General features: G+C 54.4%; 1 protein-coding gene across 4 annotated transcripts in view; it reads right to left on the bottom strand.

Annotated features, from left to right (window-relative positions):
• Nucleotides 1–21630, bottom strand: part of LMF1 (lipase maturation factor 1) — a 96757-nt gene extending 75127 nt beyond the window's left edge. For all 4 annotated transcript variants that reach the window (XR_006889331.1, XR_006889330.1, XM_046666047.1 and 1 more), the window contains exons 1-2: nt 21437–21630; nt 9647–9956 (exon numbers count right to left, since the gene is read on the bottom strand). Coding sequence is in view for 2 of the 4 variants with exons in the window: in XM_046666047.1 (XP_046522003.1) it covers nt 9647–9956; nt 21437–21608 (482 nt within the window). In the remaining 2 variants the exon portion in view is untranslated. The remainder of the gene's footprint in view (nt 1–9646; nt 9957–21436) is intronic.
• Nucleotides 21631–22949: the final 1319 nt, after the last annotated feature.

The raw sequence follows: 22949 nt of genomic DNA on the forward strand, positions 1-22949 counted from the left end.
GTGAGGGTGGAGGATCACCTGTCCTCACGTGTTCTGAGAGGAGGTGAGGGTGGAGGGGACTCCTGTCCTCAGGTGCTGAGTGGAGGTGAGGGTGGAGGATCACCTGTCCTCACGTGTTCTGAGACGAGGTGAACGTGTAGCGGACTCCTGTCCTCAGATGCTGAGTGGAGGTGAGGGTGGAGGATCACCTGTCCTCACGTGTTCTGAGAGGAGGTGAGGGTGGAGAGTCACCTGTCCTCACGTGTTCTGAGAGGAGGTAAAGGTGTAGCGGACTCCTGTCCTCAGGTGCTGAGTGGAGGTGAGGGTGGAGGATCACCTGTCCTCACGTGTTCTGAGAGGAGGTGAGGGTGGAGGGGACTCCTGTCCTCAGGTGCTGAGTGGAGGTGAGGGTGGAGGATCACCTGTCCTCACGTGTTCTGAGAGGAGGTGAAAGTGGAGCAGACTCCTGTCCTCAGGTGCTGAGTGGAGGTGAGGGTGGAGGGGACACCTGTTCTTAGGTGCTCTGAGTGGAGGTGAGGGTGGAGGATCACCTGTCCTCAGGTGCTCTGAGAGGAGGTGAGGGTGGAGGGGACTCCTGTCCTCAGGTGCTCTGAGAGGAGGTGAGGATGGAGGGCACACCTGTCTCATGTGTTCTGAGTGGAGGTGAGGGCAGACGGGACACCTGTCCTAGGTGCTGAGTGGAGGTGAGGGTGAAGGGGACGTGGGTCCTCAGGTGCACTGAGCAGGCGGTGGAGCCTGGAGGTCAGGAGGCTGCCCTGAAGGACCGATGCCTGCTTACGCACCGCCCCACCCCGCCCCACCCCAACAGTACAGGGCCACGCCCACAACAGGCAGATCAAAGAATATTTTGGGGAAAAGGGCATGTAATACTTGGTTTTCCTGCAGTAAATAATTTCCACCAAACACCACGAAAATGTCCTCCCCTAGAACCTAGAAGTTTAAAGGATGTCCCATTACCCTGAGCACTGATTATTAGAAAAGAAATCCTAAAGGAAAGGCATTTGGTGGCCTGACCGCACTGCTAATGGTCTGAGCCAGGTCTGTCTTCACTGGGGATCCGATCAGAGCATTGAGGTCCTCCTCGCCGCCACACGGGGCTTCCACGATGTGGAGATTCACTTGTGCCCTTGGTGTAGGAACAGTCAGCACACACGTGTAAAGGACCAAGTCACAGAATGCAATCCCTACGACAAAACGGAGCTGCCGGGCTGGGGGCGCGCGGCCTTGGACAGTGCTCCTACTGCTGGCAGCTCAGGCACCTTTGAGCCTGCCCAGTTCACCAAATCCGCCACCTGGTCAGGGATAAAACGACCACCACCATATTGAACCAAGACTGTCACCTCTTACCGAGGAGTAAACAGAATGAGCCCCGACGCACACGACCCGGATGACCCCTGGGAGCCTCAGCTCACTGAGGGGCCAGATGCAGAGGCCACACCACAGGCACTCCATTCCTAGGAAGCATCTGGAACAGGAGAATCCAGAGAAAGGACGCAGGTGAGTGGGGGCCAGGGCTGGGGCACCGGGGGTGAGGGCTCAGGGGTATGGGTTTCTCGTCGGGGTGATGAAATGTTTCAAACTTAGCAGTGGCGACGGCTATAGAACTCTGTGAATATATGGAACCACTGACTGGTACACTGTCAATGTGATGGAATGTGATCAGTTTGATGATATGTGAATTATACCTTAATAAGGACGTTAAGAAAAAAACCGTTGTTTGATGGAATACGTGTGAAAGCAAGGATCCAGAGTCTGGGATTTGCTTCAAGGCCCTGGGAGAGGGGAGGCAGCACCTGCAGGGATGAGGCAAGGCCTGGAGAGGGGGTGGGTCCTGGGCATGGCTGCCCGCTCTGAACAGGGGTGATCTTGCCCAGTGAAGTCAGGATGCGCAGCCACGGGACGGTGGCGGGGGTGCCAGGGAGGGACCGGGCGCCAGATGCTGCTCTCCCAGCATCGGGTGTGCTGGTGGCCTGGCCTTAGAGACACAGCCCACTCACAGGTAAATTAACACCACGTCTGGGATCCGCTCTTGCTCCAGAAAGGAGACGCTAGGAGGGAGAGAAGACATCACACAAGCACATGAGGGTTCTCTCTAGAGAGGTCACGTCTGTGTCACAACGTTCCAGTGAATAAGGACCACACAGACGACGGCGGCCCCGCAGGAGGAGCACCATACAGCCCAGGTGCACAGCAGGCGGTACTGTCTAGGTTTGTGTGAGCACCTGCTATGATGTCTGCACAACGATGCAATCGCCCAACGACGTGTTTCTCAGAAACGAATCCATGTCGTTAAGTGACGTTAATGACACGTGACTGCATGCTCTGTACTTTTGAACAGGTGTCTAAGTTTCCAGAACCAAACCTCTAAAACAGCTAGTGTACACAGTGGCTAATGCAAGAGAGACCTTGACCCAGGAAATTCTCCTGACACATGACCCTGTTGACTGGAGAGAGGGAAAGGAGCTGAGTTTTACAAACTCACCAGGAACGAGCACTTCACGTTTTCCTCAGCCCAGACTGGAGGACACTGAAGGCTCTGGCCCGCAGCCTGGGTCCGGGACACAGCGTCCCCGTGGGAATCAGGGACAGGCTGTGACATTACCGCATCACCCGTGCCGGGGGTGTTTGAAAATGTTTGCACTCTTTCATAACGTCACCTGTTTCCAATTTTGAATTTCAAAGCTGCCTAATATGAGATTTTTAAATATAGGAAGTTGTACCTAATGATATGAAAAACTAAATGTCTTCATTAGTTTCATAGCTTTTGTTATATTTTTTAGCAGCTAAACCTTATTCTAGAAGAGATGGCCATCCATGTGGAGCTATCTTGGGGGATGTTCTCCTATTTTGTTCTTTAAAGAAGCTCAGGGGCCGGCCCGGTGGTACAGCGGTTAAGCGTGCACGTTCCACTTCGGTGGCCCGGGGTTCACCAGTTGGGATCCTGGGTGCAGACATGGCACCGCTTGTCAAGCCATGCTGTGGTAGGTGTCCCACATATAAAGTAGAGGAAGATGGACACGGATGTTAGCTCAGGGCCAGTCTTCCTCAGCGAAAAGAGGAGGATTGGCAGTAGTTAGCTCAGGGCTAATCTTCCTCAAAAAAAAAGAAGCTCAAGTCCTCCCTTGTTTGAGACCCAGGTTTTGCTCTCAATGGTCAGCGTTGGCGCTGTAGGCCAGGGCCCTGCCCACGGCAGGGACATCTGTGGGAAGGAAGGGGAGGATCGAGATGGCGGGAGGCTGCAGAGGCCACCGGCCGCCTGTGGGAAGACTGCCCTTTGCAGGAAGCAGCAGCTTTGTCCATGGCCTCTGCTCACTCCACCCCAGCAACTTCCACAGGAAGCTCCTGTTTCCAGACAAAGCCTCTGATCGAAAACTACATTGGTCTTTGTTTTGTAAAAGGCTTCATGAACCAACATTGGTTCGATGATGCTCCCCTGGCTGTGGACAGGCTAAATGAATTTGCAAGAATTCTCCCACTTGGTTGCTGGGCACGGAGAGCTCCCTGAAGGCCCACTCAGGAAGCAGGGAGTTGGGAATTTGCAATAAAGCGTGTTCTCTCAGCCACGCCAATTCCTGATGCGTGTCTGTGGCTGACCACGTCATCCACACTAAAGCCCTTTCACGTGGTGATGACCAAACAGAAGCAGCTCGGGATGAAAACGCCCCAGGAGCAGGGGCAGGGGCCTCGGTGTGCCCACGCCATCAGCAGATGCCCACCTCCCACCTCTACCAAACAGGCAGGGCACCCTGGGGAGAAGGCACCACCCCGGCAGTGGGACATGGGACCCTCCACGGAACCAGCAAGGCCACGTCTTGGTACCGCCATGAGAGAGCAGAGACTGGCCCCTTCCATGGCTGTGTCCCAGCTGAGGGGCTCTGGGCCCAGTGGACATTTGTGACCACATCCCTTGGCCAAGGGTGAAAGGGCTTTCCCATCAAGCGGGGGGGACAGCTCCACCCTCCTCCCTTGCCACATGGGAACTGGGCTCCCAGGGCAAGGGGTGTGCAAGCCCACTCCTACTGCAGAATGGAAGCGACACCATTCTGCTCCCTGGAGCTCCCAAACCAAGGCAGGAATTCATATTTATGCCTCAAATACAGCCACCCCTAGGAAAACCCACGGTGGCTACGGACCAAAGCAGGGGCGCAGCGGGAAGGCACCGCGGGTCCTCACAACGTCCTTCATTTAATGCCCGGAGCCAAAACAAGGTTTCCATCCTCAAGAGTCGGAACAGAGCAGCCACACACGGTGTCACGTGGCACTGACCCTGTCCCCCGGCATCTCCCGCGGCCTCTGGCATCTGCTCTCGGCTCTCTTTGAAGTCGATACCCTGTCGCCTCCCTCAGAGGGAAGTGCCACAGGCAGCTTCCTCTGCAGGAAGAGACCCCCAGTGCCTTCCGACCTCCGTCCAAGTTTCCAGAGATAATCCCTTCTTCTTTCTGGGGGCCGGCAAGGTGGGGAGGAGAAAGGGGCAGTTGTACAGCCGTCCTTAACAGCAACAAAGCTGCCCTCTAGGATTAGAGCCAAAGTAAAGCGCAGATGAAAGGATCAGAATCCAACTTTTTGGAAAAGTTGATGCTAAATGAAGAAACCAGAGCAGAAGTCACAACTGGGGCTCCATGGTTCTGTGAGCTCCGATTGTTTTCGACAGGACGGTGGGGTCGTCCTCAGATGTGTCTGTAAGATCCCTGAAATCATATGCAACATGTTCCTGGACTCTGGTTCTCTCTCTCCTAAGTGTTGCTGGTCCCCAAGATGCTTAAACTCCTACAGTGAGAGGACAGACTCCCCCCAGTACAGACACACGGAGGAGTCCACACTGACATGACCAGCGACTGAACGAGCATGGGATGGGAGGCTGTCCCCGTGCGGGAGTCCCACACAATTGCGGAGGCATGCTGCCACCAGGAGTCCTCATGTGAGAGCTACGTGGCGCGATTTCTCCCCATGAGAACATATGGCGTGGACCTACGACAGAAGAGCACCCCAGCAGTGGGGACACCTGACAGAGCCCTCGGCCGGGAGACCAGGTTGACATCAGCAGAGATGGCACATCGAGAGCATGGCCCCGACAGACCCCTGGTGTGTCTGCCACTGGGTACCATGCCACCTGCCTACTTCCTGTCCTGGGGGAGGCAGTCCAGTCACCACCCCACGTCAGGAAGAAAGGAAAGGAGTCAGAAGGCCCCCAAGCCATCCGCTGCGCTCCTTCCTTGGAAGGCAGAGAGCTTCCCAATCAACCAGGTAAGGAAAACACCAGAGCCTAAGAACACGCTGCAGAGGACGTGAATGCATCTCTCCGCCCGCCTGCCAGCAGCATGGCCCCGAGTCCCTGGCATTCTCTACCTGGCCTGCAGCTGAGTCCCCAGGCCCACTTCCTACATCGTGGTCTGCTAGCCCAGGACCCTCAGAGCCCACTCCCTGGGGCACAGGGTGACTCTGTTCCCCTAAGGGCCTAGCAGCAGCTCTGGTCTAATAGGCAACAAGCCCAGCTTCCATGGCCTGAAGGACCAAGCAGGTGGTTGCCCTGGTCTTCAATGTGGGGGGTGGCAGGCAAATGAAGAAACCACTTCATCATCTTAGGTTCGCCGACTGAAAATACCACGTTTTAACTGTCCATGCCTGGAACGATGGAAACCCAAAACGTCCTCGACAAGCCACAATGGCGTGTGAGAAGAGCTGATGCCCGTCATGAACTCGGGGCCACACTCGTGCTGGCACTGAGAAAGTTTCCGGAAACACTTTGTGGGTAAAGTTAGGAAGATGTGGAGCTGGTGAAACATGAGGGAAGTGGGGAGAGTCACAGACAAGTCCAGGTCTCCCGGGGCCTGCCTTGGGATGTGACTGTGGAGCTGGGCACATGGAGCCATGGCGACCACCATAGGCCAGGGGTCCAAGGCCAGGTGTTCACAGGCCGGGTATCCACGGGTCTGGATCAGCCTCAGCGCAGCTAAGTGGCCAGCGTGGCAGTGCTCACAGCCCACGGACCAGCCCACGCCTAACCACGTGCCATGCCGCCTTTGGGTCTGAAGCTCAGGCGAGGGCCCACAAGAGCTGAAACCAAGCCGAGGTGCAGATCGCCCCAGCCGGCCCTCTGTCCAGCTCCCTTGTTCCTACCAACAAGGCAAGAGCGCTGTGTCCACCTGGGCATCATCACCCGTGCCCACTCCCTCCCTCCTGCTGTGCCTCCTGCCACCACGAGAGAGGAAGTTCATCAAATCGGTCTTTTTGGGCTCCCTTGAAAGCACGTGTCCTGTGCTTCGCAGTCTGAGGACAGGGTTGTCACCATAGCAAGCACTGGCTGCCCGAGGCCGGCTCTCCCCGGGACAAAGCCCTTTGGGCTTCGCCACGGTGAAGGGATTCACGAGGCTCCCGGCGGAGCATCAGGATCACGTCAGGAGAGCGGGATAAGGACAGTCACCGTTCTGGAGTGCACAGGACGTCCTGCAAGGAGGCTGCCGGGCTCTGCCCCATGACACCGACCCTGGAGACTCAAGTACCACCGAGCGCAGAGACGCAGGATTCCCACATCCACGGAGAACATTCGTCTCCGATGCTGGCACTGCGGCACAGACACTGGCCTGAGGCACGGAGATGCCGAGAGGCAGCCGTGGGAGAGAAGGGAGAGAAAGAGGCTCCAAGCGAGGCAGCTGCTACGCACGCCCACAGCAAGGCTGGCTGGACACGGTGCCACTGCCACGCGACCCCAGTGCAGGGCGGCACCTGCCCGGCGCCTCCTCTCCCCATGGGGGCTTCCTGTCCTGGCTGCAGGATGCCACCCGGACTAGACTTGAAAGATGCTCCTTCAACGGTGTCCATTATCTGAGCATCTCACCCCAAACAAAGATTCTTTTCTCTCAACTTAAAATAAACAGGACATGAAAGGAACAGCCTGTGTCTAACTCTCGTTTTGGGGTATCAAGAGGAAGAAAGCCCCTTTTCCACTCAAGGGGTCCTCACTCTCGGTAGGTTTTCAATGTCACTCTGACAACCCCAAAACTATTGTCCATCGGGGAAACGGAGTCAGGGCTGAGCTGAGAACACCTTTGAGGTGGAGGGGCCTGAATCACGCTCACCACCTCACCGGGTGCTCACACGACCCCCCCACGGCCCCGTCTGTGCCAGGATGAGTGGCGCACCGCAGCCGTGATGCGGACCTTCAGCCTCAGGCGCACGGGACATACACCACTAGTCTCCGCTGACATGTTTTTTCTTTTACAATTTTCACTTAAAACAACTCATGCACCAATTCTGGGAAGATACGGCTTTGTTTTATTTCGCTTTAGCAAGCTTAAATTAATTCAAATCACATTTTTTAACATACCCAAGGGGAGGGGAGCAGAATCTCTTTTCCAGTGAAAAAATACAAGACTATTTTTGGCCACACGTGCTCAGACTGGTTTTCAAAAATTTAAATGTGGGGTTAATCTTTCCTGACTATTCTAGACAGACTGGGAAATGCTTTTAAAAGTAAAACGTCAAGTTGATGTGATTTCTCCTGGCTGCCAGGTCCAGCAAAGGTGACCCCAGCCCCACGTCACAGGTGGAGCATGTCACCTCTGTGGGGCACGGGTTGGGACTCTCGCTCTCTGTAACTCACTGTGATTCTGGGACAAAGGTACCCAGAACTCCCCCTCCTCTGGTGTGGATTAAAGTCACTTGTCTCAAGAAGCAGCCTCTTGGACATCACAGAAAAACCCAGCCAGAGTCCTCCTGTGCTGGCGAACGTCTACTGACCGGGAGAGACTGGAGGCCGCAGTGACTGGCTGTGGCTGGCACGGAGGTCAGACCCCCGAGGTGGCAGCACCCGTGCATTCCACATGGGAAGGAGCAGGTGGGCGCGAAGGAGGCTTCACTCACCTCACAGCTGCTCTGCTCTGCTGTGCTCGGTGCACACACCTAACGCGATGCACCACAGGCGAGAATGCCACTGCCGGCCCCTGGGCTTTCTTCCCAAACGCAGCTCAAGCCACGACTCAGGGTGCTCAGGGGTCCCTGAGTCCCATCGGAAATTTGGGCGCTCTGACCAACACAGTGCTTACTCGTCAGCAGCAACACAGTGACAGGAGGGTGCGGGAGCGGGCGGAGAGCAGGGGGTTTCCGGGTAATGGAGACGCAAGTCCTTTCTGCAGACTGGATTGGGGGAAGTGTCATCACACCTGTGGGCCCAGTCCGAGCTCTGGCCAGCCCGGTCCCAGCTCTGGCCAGCCCGGTCCCAGCACTAGCCAGCCCGGTCCCAGCACTAGCCAGCCCGGTCCCAGCTCTAGCTAGCTCGGTCCCAGCTCTGGCCAGCCCGGTCCCAGCACTAGCCAGCCCAGTCTCAGCTCTAGCTAGCTCGGTCCCAGCTCTGGCCAGCCTGGTCCCAGCTCTGGCAGCCCTGGTCCCAGCACTAGCCAGCACTCCCACAGCAGGAGGAGGCTGGCAAGAGCCACGCGCATACTCCCAATCAGAGCTGGCAGGCACAGGCGCACAGGGCCAGGGGGCAGGCAACAGCAGCTGAGAGGGGACCTCAGACAGCACCCAGCCCACAGCCACAGCCCGGAGACCACTGAAATAAACCAGCAGGGTGAAGCTGAAGGTTAGCCCAGGAATCAGACGGAGACCACCTGGCCTAAAGCCCATCTCAGAAGCATGGCTGTCGTGACACAGGCCTGGGGAGCCCCTCCATCTGGGGGCAGCTCCACAGATGGTCAGACCAAGGACCAAAGCTTCTCTCCCAGAGATGGCGGCCCCGTGGGACCATGCCCACAGTGGGTGCTTCTGCATGTCCACACGACCCCCTCACATCTACAGGGACCACCACACATCTACACAGACTCTGCACGTCTACACATACCCCCACATGCCTACACAGACACCAAACCCCATGTGTGCCTCCTGCATGTCTACACAGACCCCAACACATCTACAGAGATCCCCACGTCTACACAGACACCGAACTCCACGTCTGCTTCCTGCATGTCTACACAGATGCCGACCCCGACCCCAGAGCGTTCATCTTCCCTGACAGAGCCCTCTGTGCTTCCTCTGCTAGGCGGCTCTTCCCTTTTTCTGGAACCCGAACTTGAATGAAGAATGGATGCCCCTCCTCTGACCCGTTCAAACACAACATAGCACCTCACAGCCCCTCAACCATCATCCAGGCCACACGCGGCTCGATGCACCTGCCTGTGTTCCACAGGGCGCCTCCAGGAGCGCCATCACCGCCTCTGATGAGCCCGGCACTGGAGCCTACCCGTGCCTCGAGCAGGGCCGGCCTGGTCTGTGAGCTCTGGTCTGTGAGCCCCGTGCGAGCTGGCAATGCTCCCTCCTGACAAGGAGGGGCGGGCAGGAGCAGAAGCAGGGAGCCTCCACATGGAGCCGCCCAGCCAAGTCCGCCTCCACCTCTCGGCCTGGCCCCGCAAGGCTGGCACCCTGGCCTCAAGGGGTGGACAGGCCACTCCCAATAGCATCGCCACCACTCCCACAGGAGAGAGGCCCTGGCTTTGTCTGACTTGCACTGGCAGTCTCTCCCGTGGCCTGATTAAGACGGTGGCCGTCTCCCAGACTAACGTAGGAGAAAGCCAGCTCAGTCTCCCTAGCCGCTCGTTCTGGGTGTAGCACCCCAGGACGCTGAGCCACTGCACTGCCCAGTTCCTCTACTTACCAGACCTGTCCCACGTTGACCAGGGACATGTAGAGGACCCAGAGGGCAGCCATGAGAACCATGTTGGCGCAGCCAGTGACGAGGATGAACGACGAGACGCCCAGCCCGAGGAGCGCGATGGCGTCCAGGTTGGAGTCCATGTGCGACCAGTCCAGCAGCCAGAGTAGCGTGGGGGCGTAGCTCACGGCGTCCCAGCCAGCGCCGCCCCGGAAGTGCTGCTGCACGCTCCGCAGGTACAGCCTGCAGGGCAGCAGCCCTCTGTCTCCGATCAGCTGCTTGTTCTGATGGAAAGCCACCAAGAACGCCACGACTGGAAGAGAAAGAAGACAAAAGGAGTGTGGGCAGGAGCACCCCAGGCGCTTTTCAGATGCGCGGGGGCTCGGGGGGCCGAAGACGAGGCAGAGCGCGGCCAGTGGTTTGGAGTCGGCACGGACTCGAGGGGTCTGAGCATGCCTCAGAGTGTCAGGGGAGGTCACACGGTACATGTGCATGTGCACACCCCTGTCTGTGTCGCATCTGCTTGTACTCGTTGTGTACGTATATATAAAAGAGGCGCACATTTCTAGTGAACGGGGGCCTGGTTACATGTAAGTGGTCAGTCACCCACCCCAGATGGCACTCAGCATTTGCCGCCATAAAACACATCCTGATAACCGTGCGTCCGGCAGTGCTCCACCTAGGACACACGTCAGGGCCTGAAGCTCGTGGTACTGCTCACACATGAGGCATGACAACCCTCCCTTCACACCACGGGTTTCTGAATTTAGTACACTGACAAGAGCACGTCATATGCTCTGGGCTTCAGTGTTTGCACAGACGTGTTTGCACAGAGATGCTACAGGAGCGAGCGCAGCACTCTGTGAACACGCAGAGGAGGGAAATCACGGCCCAAGAGAGAAGAGGCAGGACTAAGGTGGGCTCAGGCAGCTCCCTAGACTGGGGACAACCACGGAGACACGCCAAGTGGAAAGCATTCATACCAAAGGGTGATGCGGGCCCGTGACACAGCCATGCTTCATAGAAAGTTAAACAGCACTGTGCATTTCCACAGCAAATAAAAAGGCACTGCGGGCAGGGCTGGGGTGGTGGTGGGGGACATGGTGGTGGTTCAGGCTCAGCCTGAACTGTGACGTCTACCATCTGCCCTGGAGGAGAGCGTTAGACTCCTGGTCTAAAGCAAGCACAGTGACAACGAACTGTGTGCTCACAGCAAATGTCAGTAACATGCAGGAGACAAAAGCACAGAGGCTAGCAGGCGACATCAGGGCTGCACTCTTAGAAGGACCTTCCACAACAGAGAGAGCAGCAACGGTGCACCCCAGAGCTCCTGCAGGACTGGGTCCAGGCCACCACCATGAGGCGGGTGTGCCTGCATGCTGTTACGTGAAGGGAGACTCAACTTAAAAGGTGTATCCTAAGTTCTGTGGAAGAGCAAAAAGTTCTTAAACAATTCTAAGCGATAAATCAATACAGATACTAAGATGAAATCATAAAAATGCTCCATTAACCAAAAAGAAGGCAGGAAAAGAGGGAAAAATACAGGTAGAACACTGCAACTAGAATTACAACGATGTACTGGGGGGCTTTCGGGAGAAGAAGACAAAAAAAAAAAAAAAAGAAAGAAACAAGGAACAAATAGTAAATGACTAGTGAGGTGGTGGTTTTACTCTGTCTCTTCACACTGGAAAGTTCCGATCAGAGTAGTAAAGACAGAAATTGTCAGACTGCATAAAACAGCAGGACTGAAACCTATGCTGTCTGTAAGAAATCCACCTTAAACATAAAGACGTAGGTAGGTTAGAAGAAAAGCACGGAAAAAGATACATCCTGCCAACGCCAATCAAAAGAAAGCTGGATGGTCACATTAAAATCAGACAAAACAGACGTAAAAGCAAGGAGTAATACAAGGGATAAAAAGGACAGTGCATATGAGGAGGGGTCAGCAAATGGACATGGACCTGACAACAAAGCTACGTATATGGAAACGGACCTAACCTGATCCCTGTGGGTACGTAGTCTATGTATGGATTAGTTAACTTGACCTAGTTGACACTCTGGATTGCCATATGGTACTCAAAAGCAAGACACAACTATATGATGTCTTCAGAACACACTACCCAACAGCAAAATATAACTCTCAAGCATACAGGGAACATTCACCAAGAAACACCAAACTGTTAGCCATAAAACAAATTACATATAGAAAAGAACTGAAATCTACAAAATATGTTAGCTGACCACATAGAATTAAACTAGAAATCAGTGACAGGATGTTATCTGGAAACACACCCAAATCTTGAGAGATTAAACCACACGCTTCTAAAGAAACCATGGCTTTAAAAAAAAAAAAAGGCACAAGAGAAACTACAAAGATATTTTTCAATTGAATGGAAATTGAAAACACAACATATCAAAAATTGTGGGAATCTCCTGAAGCTTAAAGGAACATTTACAGTGAAATGCTCATGTTAGAAAAACAGAAAGGTCCCAAATCTAAACTTCTACTTTAAGAAGTCAGGAAAAAAAGAGCAAATCACACACAAAACAAGCTGCAGGAAAGAAATTTTTTAAATACAAGAGCAGAAATCAACGAGATCGAGGACAGGAAAAAAATAGAGAAAATCAATAAAACCAAAAGTTGGTTCTTTGAAAAGATCAATATAATTGATAGAGCTCCAGCCAGACTAATCAAGAAAAAGAGAGAAGATACCAATATCAAGAATGAAAATGGGAACAGCACTGAGGATCCCTCAGACATTGAAAAGATAATAAAGGAAGGCTACGAATCTCTCTAAGATCATAAATTTGAGAACTTAGATAAAACAGACCAATTACATGAAAGACACAAACTACCAAACTCATAAGAGAAGAAATAAAGGTAATACATCACAACCAATTGCATCTGAGAAATGCAAGGCTGGTTCAACACTCAGAAAGTAACAGTGTAATTCACCATACTAGCAGACTCAATAGGAAAAACCCTGTAACAGTATCAAGAGACACACAAGAAAGCACAGGACAAGATGCAACAACCGATTCATGATAAAATCTTTCAGCAAACTAGCAATAGAAGGGAACTCCTCCACCTGTGAACAGTAGCTGTGGAAGACCTACAGCCAAGGTCATCCTTAGAGATGAGCGACTGAACACTTTGGCCCTAATATTTGGAACAAATGAGGATCTCTCTCCCACTGCTCCTATTTAACATTGTACAGGAAGTCCTGGCTAGTGCAACAAGGCAAGTAAAAGAAAAAAGCTCATAGATCGGAAAGGAAGAAATAAAACAGATGACATGATTGTCAATGTAGGAAATCCCAAAGAATCTACAAAAAAAACCTCTTGGAACTAACAAGGGAGTTTATCAAGGCCAGAGAATACGAGGCCAATAGACAAAAGTCAATTGTATTTCTATATGTTAGCAATGCACCACGGTAATCTGAATTTCAAAAAAATTACAATAGCAACTCCAAAAACGTTCATAGATAAAAATCTAACAAAATATATACAGTATCTGTATGTGGAGAACTACAAAACGTTGATGAAAGAAATCAAAGAAGATCTAAATAAATGGAGAGACAAATGGTGTTTTGTGGACTAGAAGAGGCAGCATTCCTAAGGTGTCAGTTCTCCCCAGTCTGATCTACAACTCAACAGAGTCTCAATCAGAACAGCCAACAAGCTCATCTGTCGATACCGACAGGCTGATTCTAACAAGCACACGGAAAGGCCGAGGTGCTAGGATAGTCAGAATAATCCTGAAGAAGAACAGCTGGAGGATCCGTACTACCCAGTTTCAACACTCACCTCAGAGCTACGGGAATCAAGACAGCACAGCATTGGGGTCGGCCCGGTGGTGTAGCGGTTAAGTACACACATTCTGCGTCAGCGGCCCCAGGTTCGCCATTTTGGATCCTGGGTGCGGACCTAGGCACCGCTTGTCAAGCCATGCTGCGGTAGGCGTCCCACATATAAAGCAGAGGAAGATGGGCACAGATGTTAGCTCAGGGCCAGTCTTCCTCAGCAAAAAGAGGAGGATTGGTGGCAGATGTTAGCTCAGGGCTAACCTTCCACAAAAAAAAAAAAAAAAGACAGTATGGTGTTGGCAAAAGGACAGACAGAGACCACAGGAACAGAATTTAAAGCCCAGAAATAGGGCCACACAAATGTAGTCAATTCATTTTTGACAAAGGTGCAAAGATAATTTAATAAAGACAGTCTTTTCAATAAACGGTGCGTCCATATGCAAAAAAGATGAGTCTTGACACATACCTCACACCTCACACAAAAATTCACTCAAAAAGGATCATAGAAAAGAATAGAACTTCTAGAAGAAAATACAGAAGAAAATCTATGTGACTTGGGTTTGGTAATGAGTTTTTAGATGTAACCCCAAAAGCATGATGAAAAAAACTGATAAACTGCACTTTATCAAATGAAAAACTTGCACTCTGTAAAAGATACTTCTAAGGAAATGAAAAGACAAGCCACAGACGGGGAAAAAATACTTGCAAATCACGTATCTGACGAAGGACTTGTATCCAGAATATTTAAAGTACCATTAAAATTCAACAATAAGAAACAAACAACCCAGTTTTTAAAATGGGCAAAAGATGTGAACAGACCCTGAAGTCATCTTATTCACACAAAGGAGATACACAGACGGCAAATAAACACGTGAAAAGATGCTCAACATCATCTGTTATTGGGGAAACGCCAATTAAAACCACAGTGCAATGTTACCACGCACCTATCATAACAGCCAAGATCCAAACCCTGAAAACACCAAAAGCCCCAGAGGATTCAGAACAACAGGAACTCCCATTCATTGCTGGTGGGAACACACGCTGGCACAGCCCCTCTGGACGGCTGGTGGGCAGTTTTTCATAAAGGTAAACATGGATTTACACATGACCCAGGAATTACACTCCTAGGTATTCACCCGAGAGAAGTGAAAACACACTTACACAAGAGCCTGCGTGCAGACGTCGACAGGAGCTTCGTTCACAATTGCTTAACTGGAAACATGGACAGCCTTCCACGTGGGAACGGATAACAAACTTGTATGTCCACAGAGTGGAATAATATGCAGAGAGAAAAATGCAGGGGCTACTGCTTCACACAACAATGTGGATGGATCTTAAATGCATTTCGCTAAAAATCCAGACCCACAGGCTACAAACTGTAGGAATGCATGCATATGACACACCGCAAAGGCAAATCCACAGTGACAGGACCCAAATCTGAGCATGTGAGGGGCTGGAGGGGGAATTTTGGGGGCATAGAACTATTCTGTACAGTAGTGAGGGAATGCATAACTATGCATTTGTCAAAATCCACAGACCAGTACATCACAAAAATGAACTTCAATGTACACAGACTATCAAAAGAAGCCAGCCAGGAGGTCAGGGGAGGCCAGGACGGAATGCGCTGTGAGCAGTGAGCCCAGCTCTACTGCAAATGCGTCACACAGCCACACTGAACAGAGGGGGAGGCAGGGCTGGCCCAAGTGACTCTGGAAAACGTTTTGAGTGAAAACTGTAAGGACAAAGACAAAAGGAACGACATGTAACACTGGGGTCGAGCTGGCTTTTCTCACGGGGGTGGGTGAACAATTCTGAGACTGCTCTGCACACACGCTGAGGGTGAGCAAATAAATAAACGGTGGAGTGTGGGGCAAGGCGTCTCACCAGTGGAGAAAGAAGCTCTAGATAAGGAGGAAGGGCGGGCAGCACACACCTGCACTAGATTAGGGTCAGGGCTGCCAAGTGAACTTGTGTTCCCTTAACGAATATTCAGTTGGCCACGCAGAGGCGATCAACTGTGAGTGTGCACACATGACAACTCAGCCCTGTCTCCCAAGAGGGACTGCAGCAGCCACACCCCTTAGCACCGGGCGCTCTCCCACCCGCGTGTGGCTCCCAACACCACTCTCCAGCACAGCAACAAGCACTCCCAAGAAATGGCTGCTTTCAGGGCTAGGAAATACGGGAGGAGCCCAGCGTCCTGTGGCCCCAGAAAGCAGGGAAGTGCTCAAGCGCACACGAAGATGGGGCAGGTCACGGGGACATGGGGGACGAACGGGAAGAATCACCCCTGACCAGAGCCCACAGCAAGTGGCAGCGCTGGAGCCTGACCCACGGTGTGAGGGAGACGACTGACAGATAAACGGGAGAAGATGCAAATCTTCCTCACGGAGGATTCCATGGACACATGGAGACGCCCCTCGGGGGAGGGGGGAGGGGGGAGGCACGCCGAGTCCTCTCATCCCTGCAGTGTGGGCTGGACTCAGTGACCCTTCCAGAGGACAGAACGCACAGGAAGAGTAGAACCTGACAGAGGAGATGCTGGCAGACACACCTTAACCAGGTGCTGCAGGTCAGCATCGCCCAGGATGAGCTGTGTGGACTCAGGTGCCCCTGACGTGGGGACGAGAGGGGCCTCTCACCTCTGTGGGATTCTTCCCACACCCATGGCCCGCCTAACATGAGGAAACAGACAAACCCAGCCTGCGGACATTCTACCAAATGCAGGAACAGAACTGCTCAACACTGTCAAGGTCACAAAAGACCAGGAAACTCTGGAGACCGCCACAGACCAGATGGGACAGGAGACGAGACGACTAGGTGCACTGTGGTCCTGGGAGGGATCCTGAAGGGAGATGGGCCTGGGTGGAAAAGCCGAATAAAATCTGGGGTTTGGTTAATAGTTTAAGAAAAGGGCGGATGTTTTCTGAGAGCCCACACATGTGGCTCCCTGCACTACAGGAAGTTAGGGCACCTGACCTCCTCCCACAACAGCGGCAGGCAGAGGGGCCGGCGTCTCCTGGGGGCCCTGGAGATGAGGGCAGAGCCGAGCAGCATCACTAAGGACAGAGGAGGCTGCACACCAGAGGGTGGGGGTGGGCGGCTGCCCTGCTCCTGCTCTCTTCCCCCCACACTCCCACCTCCAGATGCTGCCCCAGGCCACGTGCCACTGACCTTCCTGGCCACGTCCAGGCCACCCCCACAGCGGTGCCCCCTGAGGCCAGCCTTTCTCCCCCGCGGACTCTGGCTGCCCCTGCCCACTCTGGAGCCCCAGGCTCCTCCAGCAGGACCTAGTCAGCAGTGGCCCAGGAACTGGACGTCCTCCTGCACCGCAGTTCACGCTCCAATGCCACGGGAGAAAAAGGAGACTTGGTCTCACCAAGTAAATGGTTTAAAAAGTAATTCTAAGGCAAGAAGCATAGGAAACTTCTAAACTTATCAGGAAAAAAATACAGATAGATTGGATTTAAATTTCAGAGGAAAAAACCTATTTCAGTTTCCACTCCTGTTACAGAAATGGCTAAGTACAAAGAAAAAACAATTTCCAAGAATCATAGGATCTCAAAGCTAAACCAACCAATCAATGTTAGACTCAGTCAGCCCCCACCCCACTCTAGGAAGGAGGGGTTGGCCCCCACCCCACTCTAGTCTAGGGAGGAGGGGTCGGCCCCCCACACTCTAGGGAGGAGGGGTGGGGGCTGGAGATTCTTCCTCTGCTGCTCACTGGGGGTAACCCAGAGACTGATGTAGGGGAGGTGACCAGGTCCCCTAAAAGTGCATTGTCAAGGATGTCTGCAAATATTTTCTTTAAAAATCAGAAAAAATTTAGTTTTCTCTTTTCAGATAAATTACTATCGCATTAGAGCAGAATCATCTTCTCCGCTGCACAGATTGTACCCCCTGGTTGAACTCTGGGCCACGATAACCTGCCCTGTGTTCTTCTCAAAAGGCACGTGCTGGAGGGAGCTCCCCGGCGGGCAGAGTTGTTTGCTTCTTAAATAAACTGCAAGTATTTGACAGAGAAGCTGGTAACTCCAGGCAGAGCTGCCATTAGAATGCGAGTGGCCTGGAGGAAAGAATGAAGACTCATTTCCTCTGAACTCTTAGAAGTGCTGAAAGCTCAGAACAGCATAAAAAAGAAGCAGGATTTCAAGTATTCTTTTGGTTCCATTTTCCCCTCAAACTTTTCAAAGAACAGCTGAGAGTTTAGCAGATACGGAGCAGCCGGCTCTCCTCCGCTGCCTCCATCCTGCGCTCGCTCGTGTGGCCTGCGAAGCGAGGACCCGGGGAGGCCTGGCTCTTCTTAAGGAAAGGTAAGCAGCGACTGCTGGACTGCTCGCAGAAGGGCACCTGCGATCCGCCTCAGAGTACTAGATGAGAACTGTTCGATGAGGGAAAAGAGGTAAGGAAGCTCTCCAGCACGTGAGCGTAAACAAGGAAAGCCTGGAGCAAGGCACTGAGCACCCAAACGAGCCCAGAGGGCGGGGTTACAAACACGAGGAGTCACAGAGCGGGCAAGGCTAGCCGTGGGATCCGGTCCAAGCTGTGTTATTAACAACACGTGATCTGGGGACACCAAGGGTGAGCTGAGCAGGTTTGCTCACGCCTGACAAAGTCCCCCCCTCTGCTCGCTCCCATGCTCGTTTCCTCCTGGAGACCCCATGGTGGCATCCCCATCACTCAGCCAGTAACAGCGGGGTGGGGGGGGCGAGCGGGGGGATCCATGTGGGAGCACCTCCCCTCGGGCCTGGGAGGAGCCCATCTTCTCCATCAGACCCTCATTTAGCTCCAGCCAGAGGAGGGTCTTGACAGGTCAGTGGCCCCCAGTGGGGTGTTTGGACAGACTCGGGCCTTGAGTCAGCAGACTGGGGGCCAGAGAACCTCGTCCAGAATTAGGGCAGGAGCCTGGAGACCAAGGAGAGCATGAGGCCTGAGAAGGGATGAGGAAGGGACTCTCAGGTACATGCACCGTTAATAACAAGGCCCCAGAGTGAGGGCGGCGAGGCAGCAGAAACTCTAAAAGCTTCCAGAAGCAAAAACAGGTCACCGTCATCTTGTCATATAAGATGTACGCATTTGGTCTCTGTCCGGCTCCTGGCGCACAGCTCCTAAAACCCTGGGGATTTCCTGAGTGGTGGGATGAGAAGGGGGTCTGTCAACATTCGTAAGAAGCCCCTTTCAACCTGACCCGCGTCTACATTGACAGGTGATTCTGGGGCGGGCGCTGGTTGCCATGGGAATCAACCACGTGATTCCAGGATTGGAAATTTTGGCCCACCCCAACCTCTGACCTCTGGGGAGGGGGGAGGCTGGAGACTGAGCTAATCACGATAAAATCTCAAAATGAGAGGGTCTGGTGAGCTTCCGGGGTGGTGACCACAGGAGGTGCTGGGGTTGGCACTCTGGGTGGCGTGGAAGCTCCTCGTCGGCCCCCACTCCTTCCCTGTGCGTCTCTTCCATCTGCTGTTCCCCAGTTGTATCCTTTATGATAAACCAGTAAGCATTATGTAAAGTGTCTCCCTGAGTTCTGTGAGCCATTTACCAAATTATGGAACCAGAGGTGGGGGCCGTGGGAACCCTGATTTATAGCCAGTGGATCAGAGCACAGGTGGCAACCTGGACTCGTGACTGGTGTCTGCAGTGGGGGTGGTCTTGTGGGACTGACCCTCAGCCTGTGGCGTCTGCACTAGCTCTGGGCCGTTAGTGTCAGAATTGTTTAATGTGAGGAAAAAACCCCACAAATTTGGTGTCAGAAGTGCGTGTGTAGAAGAAACGAAACCCTTTAGTCATCTGCAAAAGAGCAGGAGTCAGGCTGTGTGGAGACTTCTCATCGCCCAGAATCGTAGACCCAGGCAAACCAGCACTGTCAGTGCGTGCGACTCAGGAAGTTCACCTTCTCCACATCCTTCCGTGCAGACACGTTTAGGGGTACCCTCCAGCAAAAAGAGAGAGTAAACCAAAAAACAGAAAGACATGAGATCCAAGGAATGAGGAATACAACCCAAGAGGGAACCAGGGGCCTTGCAGGTGGGCAGTCTGTGTCCCAAGTGTCCACACCCAGGGGCCAGGGGTGGTAGGGGGGAAGGGGGTGGAGAGCATGCTTAGAAAAGTGTCCCAAGGTGACACGCGGCAAGGAGAAAGACTGTCTGCAAAAAGTGAAGAGAATTTTGTGGAGCTGGAAGACAGAGGACAGAGGTGTAAAGAGAACACGGTTCCTGGCTGCAAGGAGCTTGCAGGTGGACAAGCACACTGTCAACGGTGCAGAGGGCGAGGGAGCAGAGTGCAGCCTGGTGGCGGGGTCAGCAGTCCACGGGGGCAGCTAGACTTTGACATTAAGGGATCCGTGTGGCGAGCCCCTGAGGCACCGTGGGAAACCCCTGGGCTTTGGGGACTCTGCGGGAGCTCGAGGCCCCAGTGAGATCCGGAACCCTTCAGGGAAAGATTCCTGTGGGATGACTGCCCCTTGCCCTGGGCCACCTGAGCCACAGAACCTCGTCCCTGGAAGATGGGAAACCGACTCCTTCGTTGATCTGAAAAGCAGATTCTGCCCCAAATATCCTTACAAGAGAGAAAAAAAGTGAATCTGCCAAAGCAAGTCATTCTGTGCTCAGCACCTGGCTTAAAATGTCTGCTGGACCTGGTGGCTCAGAGCTGTTTCATTCTGCACTGAACAAGGTCCTTGCGGGGACCAAAGCCAGCAGCCAGCTCCATAGGGCTGTGTGCTCTGAGTGCCGGGCCACTGGGGCTCCCCCTGTCACGGGCCCCTTTAAAGGCCTATTAAATTCTCACAGATCAACTGTCTGACTTCACCTTCTGCTAGGTGACAGTTCACATGCTCAGAGTGAATCTCTAATGCTGTGGAGGACAGAACACAGGCAAGAGCTATTTTCATAGTAACTCGGATAAGAGAGAGCGTGGCTCAGCTGAAAGCCCGCACTGGCCACCCGACGGTTAAGTAATCCCTCCAGACAACACCCATGTGTGGGAGACGGCCGAGCCGCCACAGGAACCCTGCAGTGGGCACCCACTGCCCAGAGAGCGCCAGAGAATGCAACTACTCTTCCTTCCACGTGGAGGGAATGGATTCAGAACGCGGTCCAGGTGGTCAGCGCCACAGCGCAAGATCATCGCCAGCCAGGCAGCACCAGGGTGGGCTCAGGAAGCGTGCACTGGTGGGTCCACTGTGCTTCCACGCCCAGTGGGAGGTGGCAGTGGGTGGGTGGGATGGGGGCGGTGTGCTGGGCATTGGTGGGCAGCTGGGTGTCTGCGTTATGGGCCTGGACTGACTGGTCTTAGGCCCCGCACCCTGCAGGCTGAGCGGTCAAATCTGGATCTCAGTGGCCTGCAGGAGGGGCTCAGGATGCCCCTGCCATGGAGTGTCCAGGCCATGGCCAAGCTGTGACCTTCCAGGGGCAGGGGTGGGCCTCGGCCAGGCCCAGCGCCCTAGGAAGAAGGGCTCGGGAGGGAAGACTACGAGGGAAGACTCAGGAGGAAGAACTCGGAGGGAGGACGCGAGAGGAAGGACCTAGGGGGGAGAACTTGGAGGGAGGACTCAGAGGGAGGACTCGACAGGAAGGACCTGGGAGAACTTGGAGAGAGGACCAGGAGAGAGGACTCAGGAGAGAGAACTCGCAGGGAGGACTCTGGGGAAGGACTCTGAGGAAGGGCTTGGAGGGAGAAGTCGGAGGAAAGACTCAGAGGGAGGCGTCGGGGGCTCGGGGGTCCGCAGTGGACTGTCCCCCTGCAGTCCAGCTGCCGGGGTGCTGGCGGCGCCCACGTGCCCGCTGCCCAGCCGCCCCGGCTCGGGAAGGAGGTGTCCGCGCGGCGCCCCGAGGCGGGCCGGGCTCTGGGGCCCCCGACGCGGAGGCGGCGGGCGGAGTCCCCGCGAAGACCCTCGCCCCGGGCTCACCCGACCCGGCAGAGAGGGGCCGCGGCGTGAAGGGGTCGCGCAGGGGCGCGCGGGCGGGGGCCCGGGCCCGCGACTCACAGTAAACGAAGGCGAGCGCCCTCAGGAGCACGATCCTGGTCAGCCAGAAGGTGCCTGCGCCGAGGCGGGCCGGGCAGCCCGCGGGGTCGCGCCCCGGCCCCGGCGGAGACCCAGGTCCCGGGCCCGCGCTCCCGACCTTCCGCCTCCTCAGCGACTCCTCGGGCGCCGCCATCGCTGGCCGCCAAGGCGCATGCGCGGGGAGCGGCGCGCGGCGACGACACGCCCACTCCGCCCGGCCCCGCCTACGCCCGGAGGACACGCCCACTCCGGGCGGTCCCGCCCACAGGACACGCCCTCTCTGGTCCGCCCCGCCCACGCCTGGAGGACACGCCCACCCCGCCGGCCGCACCCACGCCCGGGGAGCGCGCTCAAGGCCGCGCGGGGCGCTGCAGCAGTGAGGGCAAGGGGCTGGGGGCCTGGGAGGACGGCGTGCATGCCTCCACCTGGACCGGGGTGGACCCACTGCGTTCATTATGCATTCATTCATTCATCATCCAACGTTGTGGAGGCCGCCCCCTTCCCCCCCACCTCGTGCCCTCCCCTACCTAGCCGCCTACCCTCATGGACCCTCACTCTAAAGAGAGGACGGAAGGCACTCCAGAAGTAGAAATTCCATGTGAAGGAGACTGTCGGAGAGGTTGTGTCTGGACAGGACCAAGGGGGGCCTGGTCAGCGTCCAAGGCAGCCGAGGACCATGGCAGGTACTACACTCCCTCTGCATTCCCGTGGAGGAAAGGTGGGAGCAGTGGCTTCACCCCAGGGATCCAGGCTGCTGCTGCCTGCACACGGTGGGTGGCCAAGTACCTCACAGGTGTCCCCTCCCCGACGCCTCATCTCCACTGTCCGAGGAGGATGCTGGGGTGACAGTCACACAGCTAGCAAGGGACAGTGCAGGCAGTAGCTGGGCCTCTACCTCCCAAATTCAGCCAGATCCTCTAGCTCAGGTCGGCAGAGGGGCAGGTCTCTGCCCACGTCAGCAAAGCCCCCATCAGACAAGCAGCACTCCTACTGGCTGTCAAGACTGGACCTCCAGCCACTGGGAACAGAGGTGCACTGAGGACTCCAGAGAAGGGAAGAACTTACTGACCAAGGACCCAAGTAAAGCCCCGGTGAGGACACGAGCAACTGCACATTCTGAGCATAGAGCAGCCCAGGCACTGCTCAGGAGAGGTGGCTCCCAGAGGGTGGAGTTATGGGCATTCCTTAGAGCAAAGAAGAGGTCCTGCACTGGAAGCTTAGGGGTCACTGGGTAAACTGAGGGGCACTTAGAAGCAAATCATTGAAGTAGATGTGGGTTTTTCTTATTCACTTGTCAGAGCTCTTTACATATTAAAGATCCTATTCTTGTGCGTATATTGCAAATGTTTGTCCTGGGTTTTTTGTTTGTTTCTCTTTACATCTTGTTCCTAGTATTTTGATATATGAATTATCAATACTCTTGTGGTCAAATGATCAGTCTTTCTTGTTTAATTATATCTTCACCATCTGCACTGTGAGCTCCATGAGGGCAGGG

Source organism: Equus quagga, chromosome 7 (genome assembly GCF_021613505.1).
Source record: "Equus quagga isolate Etosha38 chromosome 7, UCLA_HA_Equagga_1.0, whole genome shotgun sequence".
Taxonomy (NCBI): domain Eukaryota; kingdom Metazoa; phylum Chordata; class Mammalia; order Perissodactyla; family Equidae; genus Equus; species Equus quagga.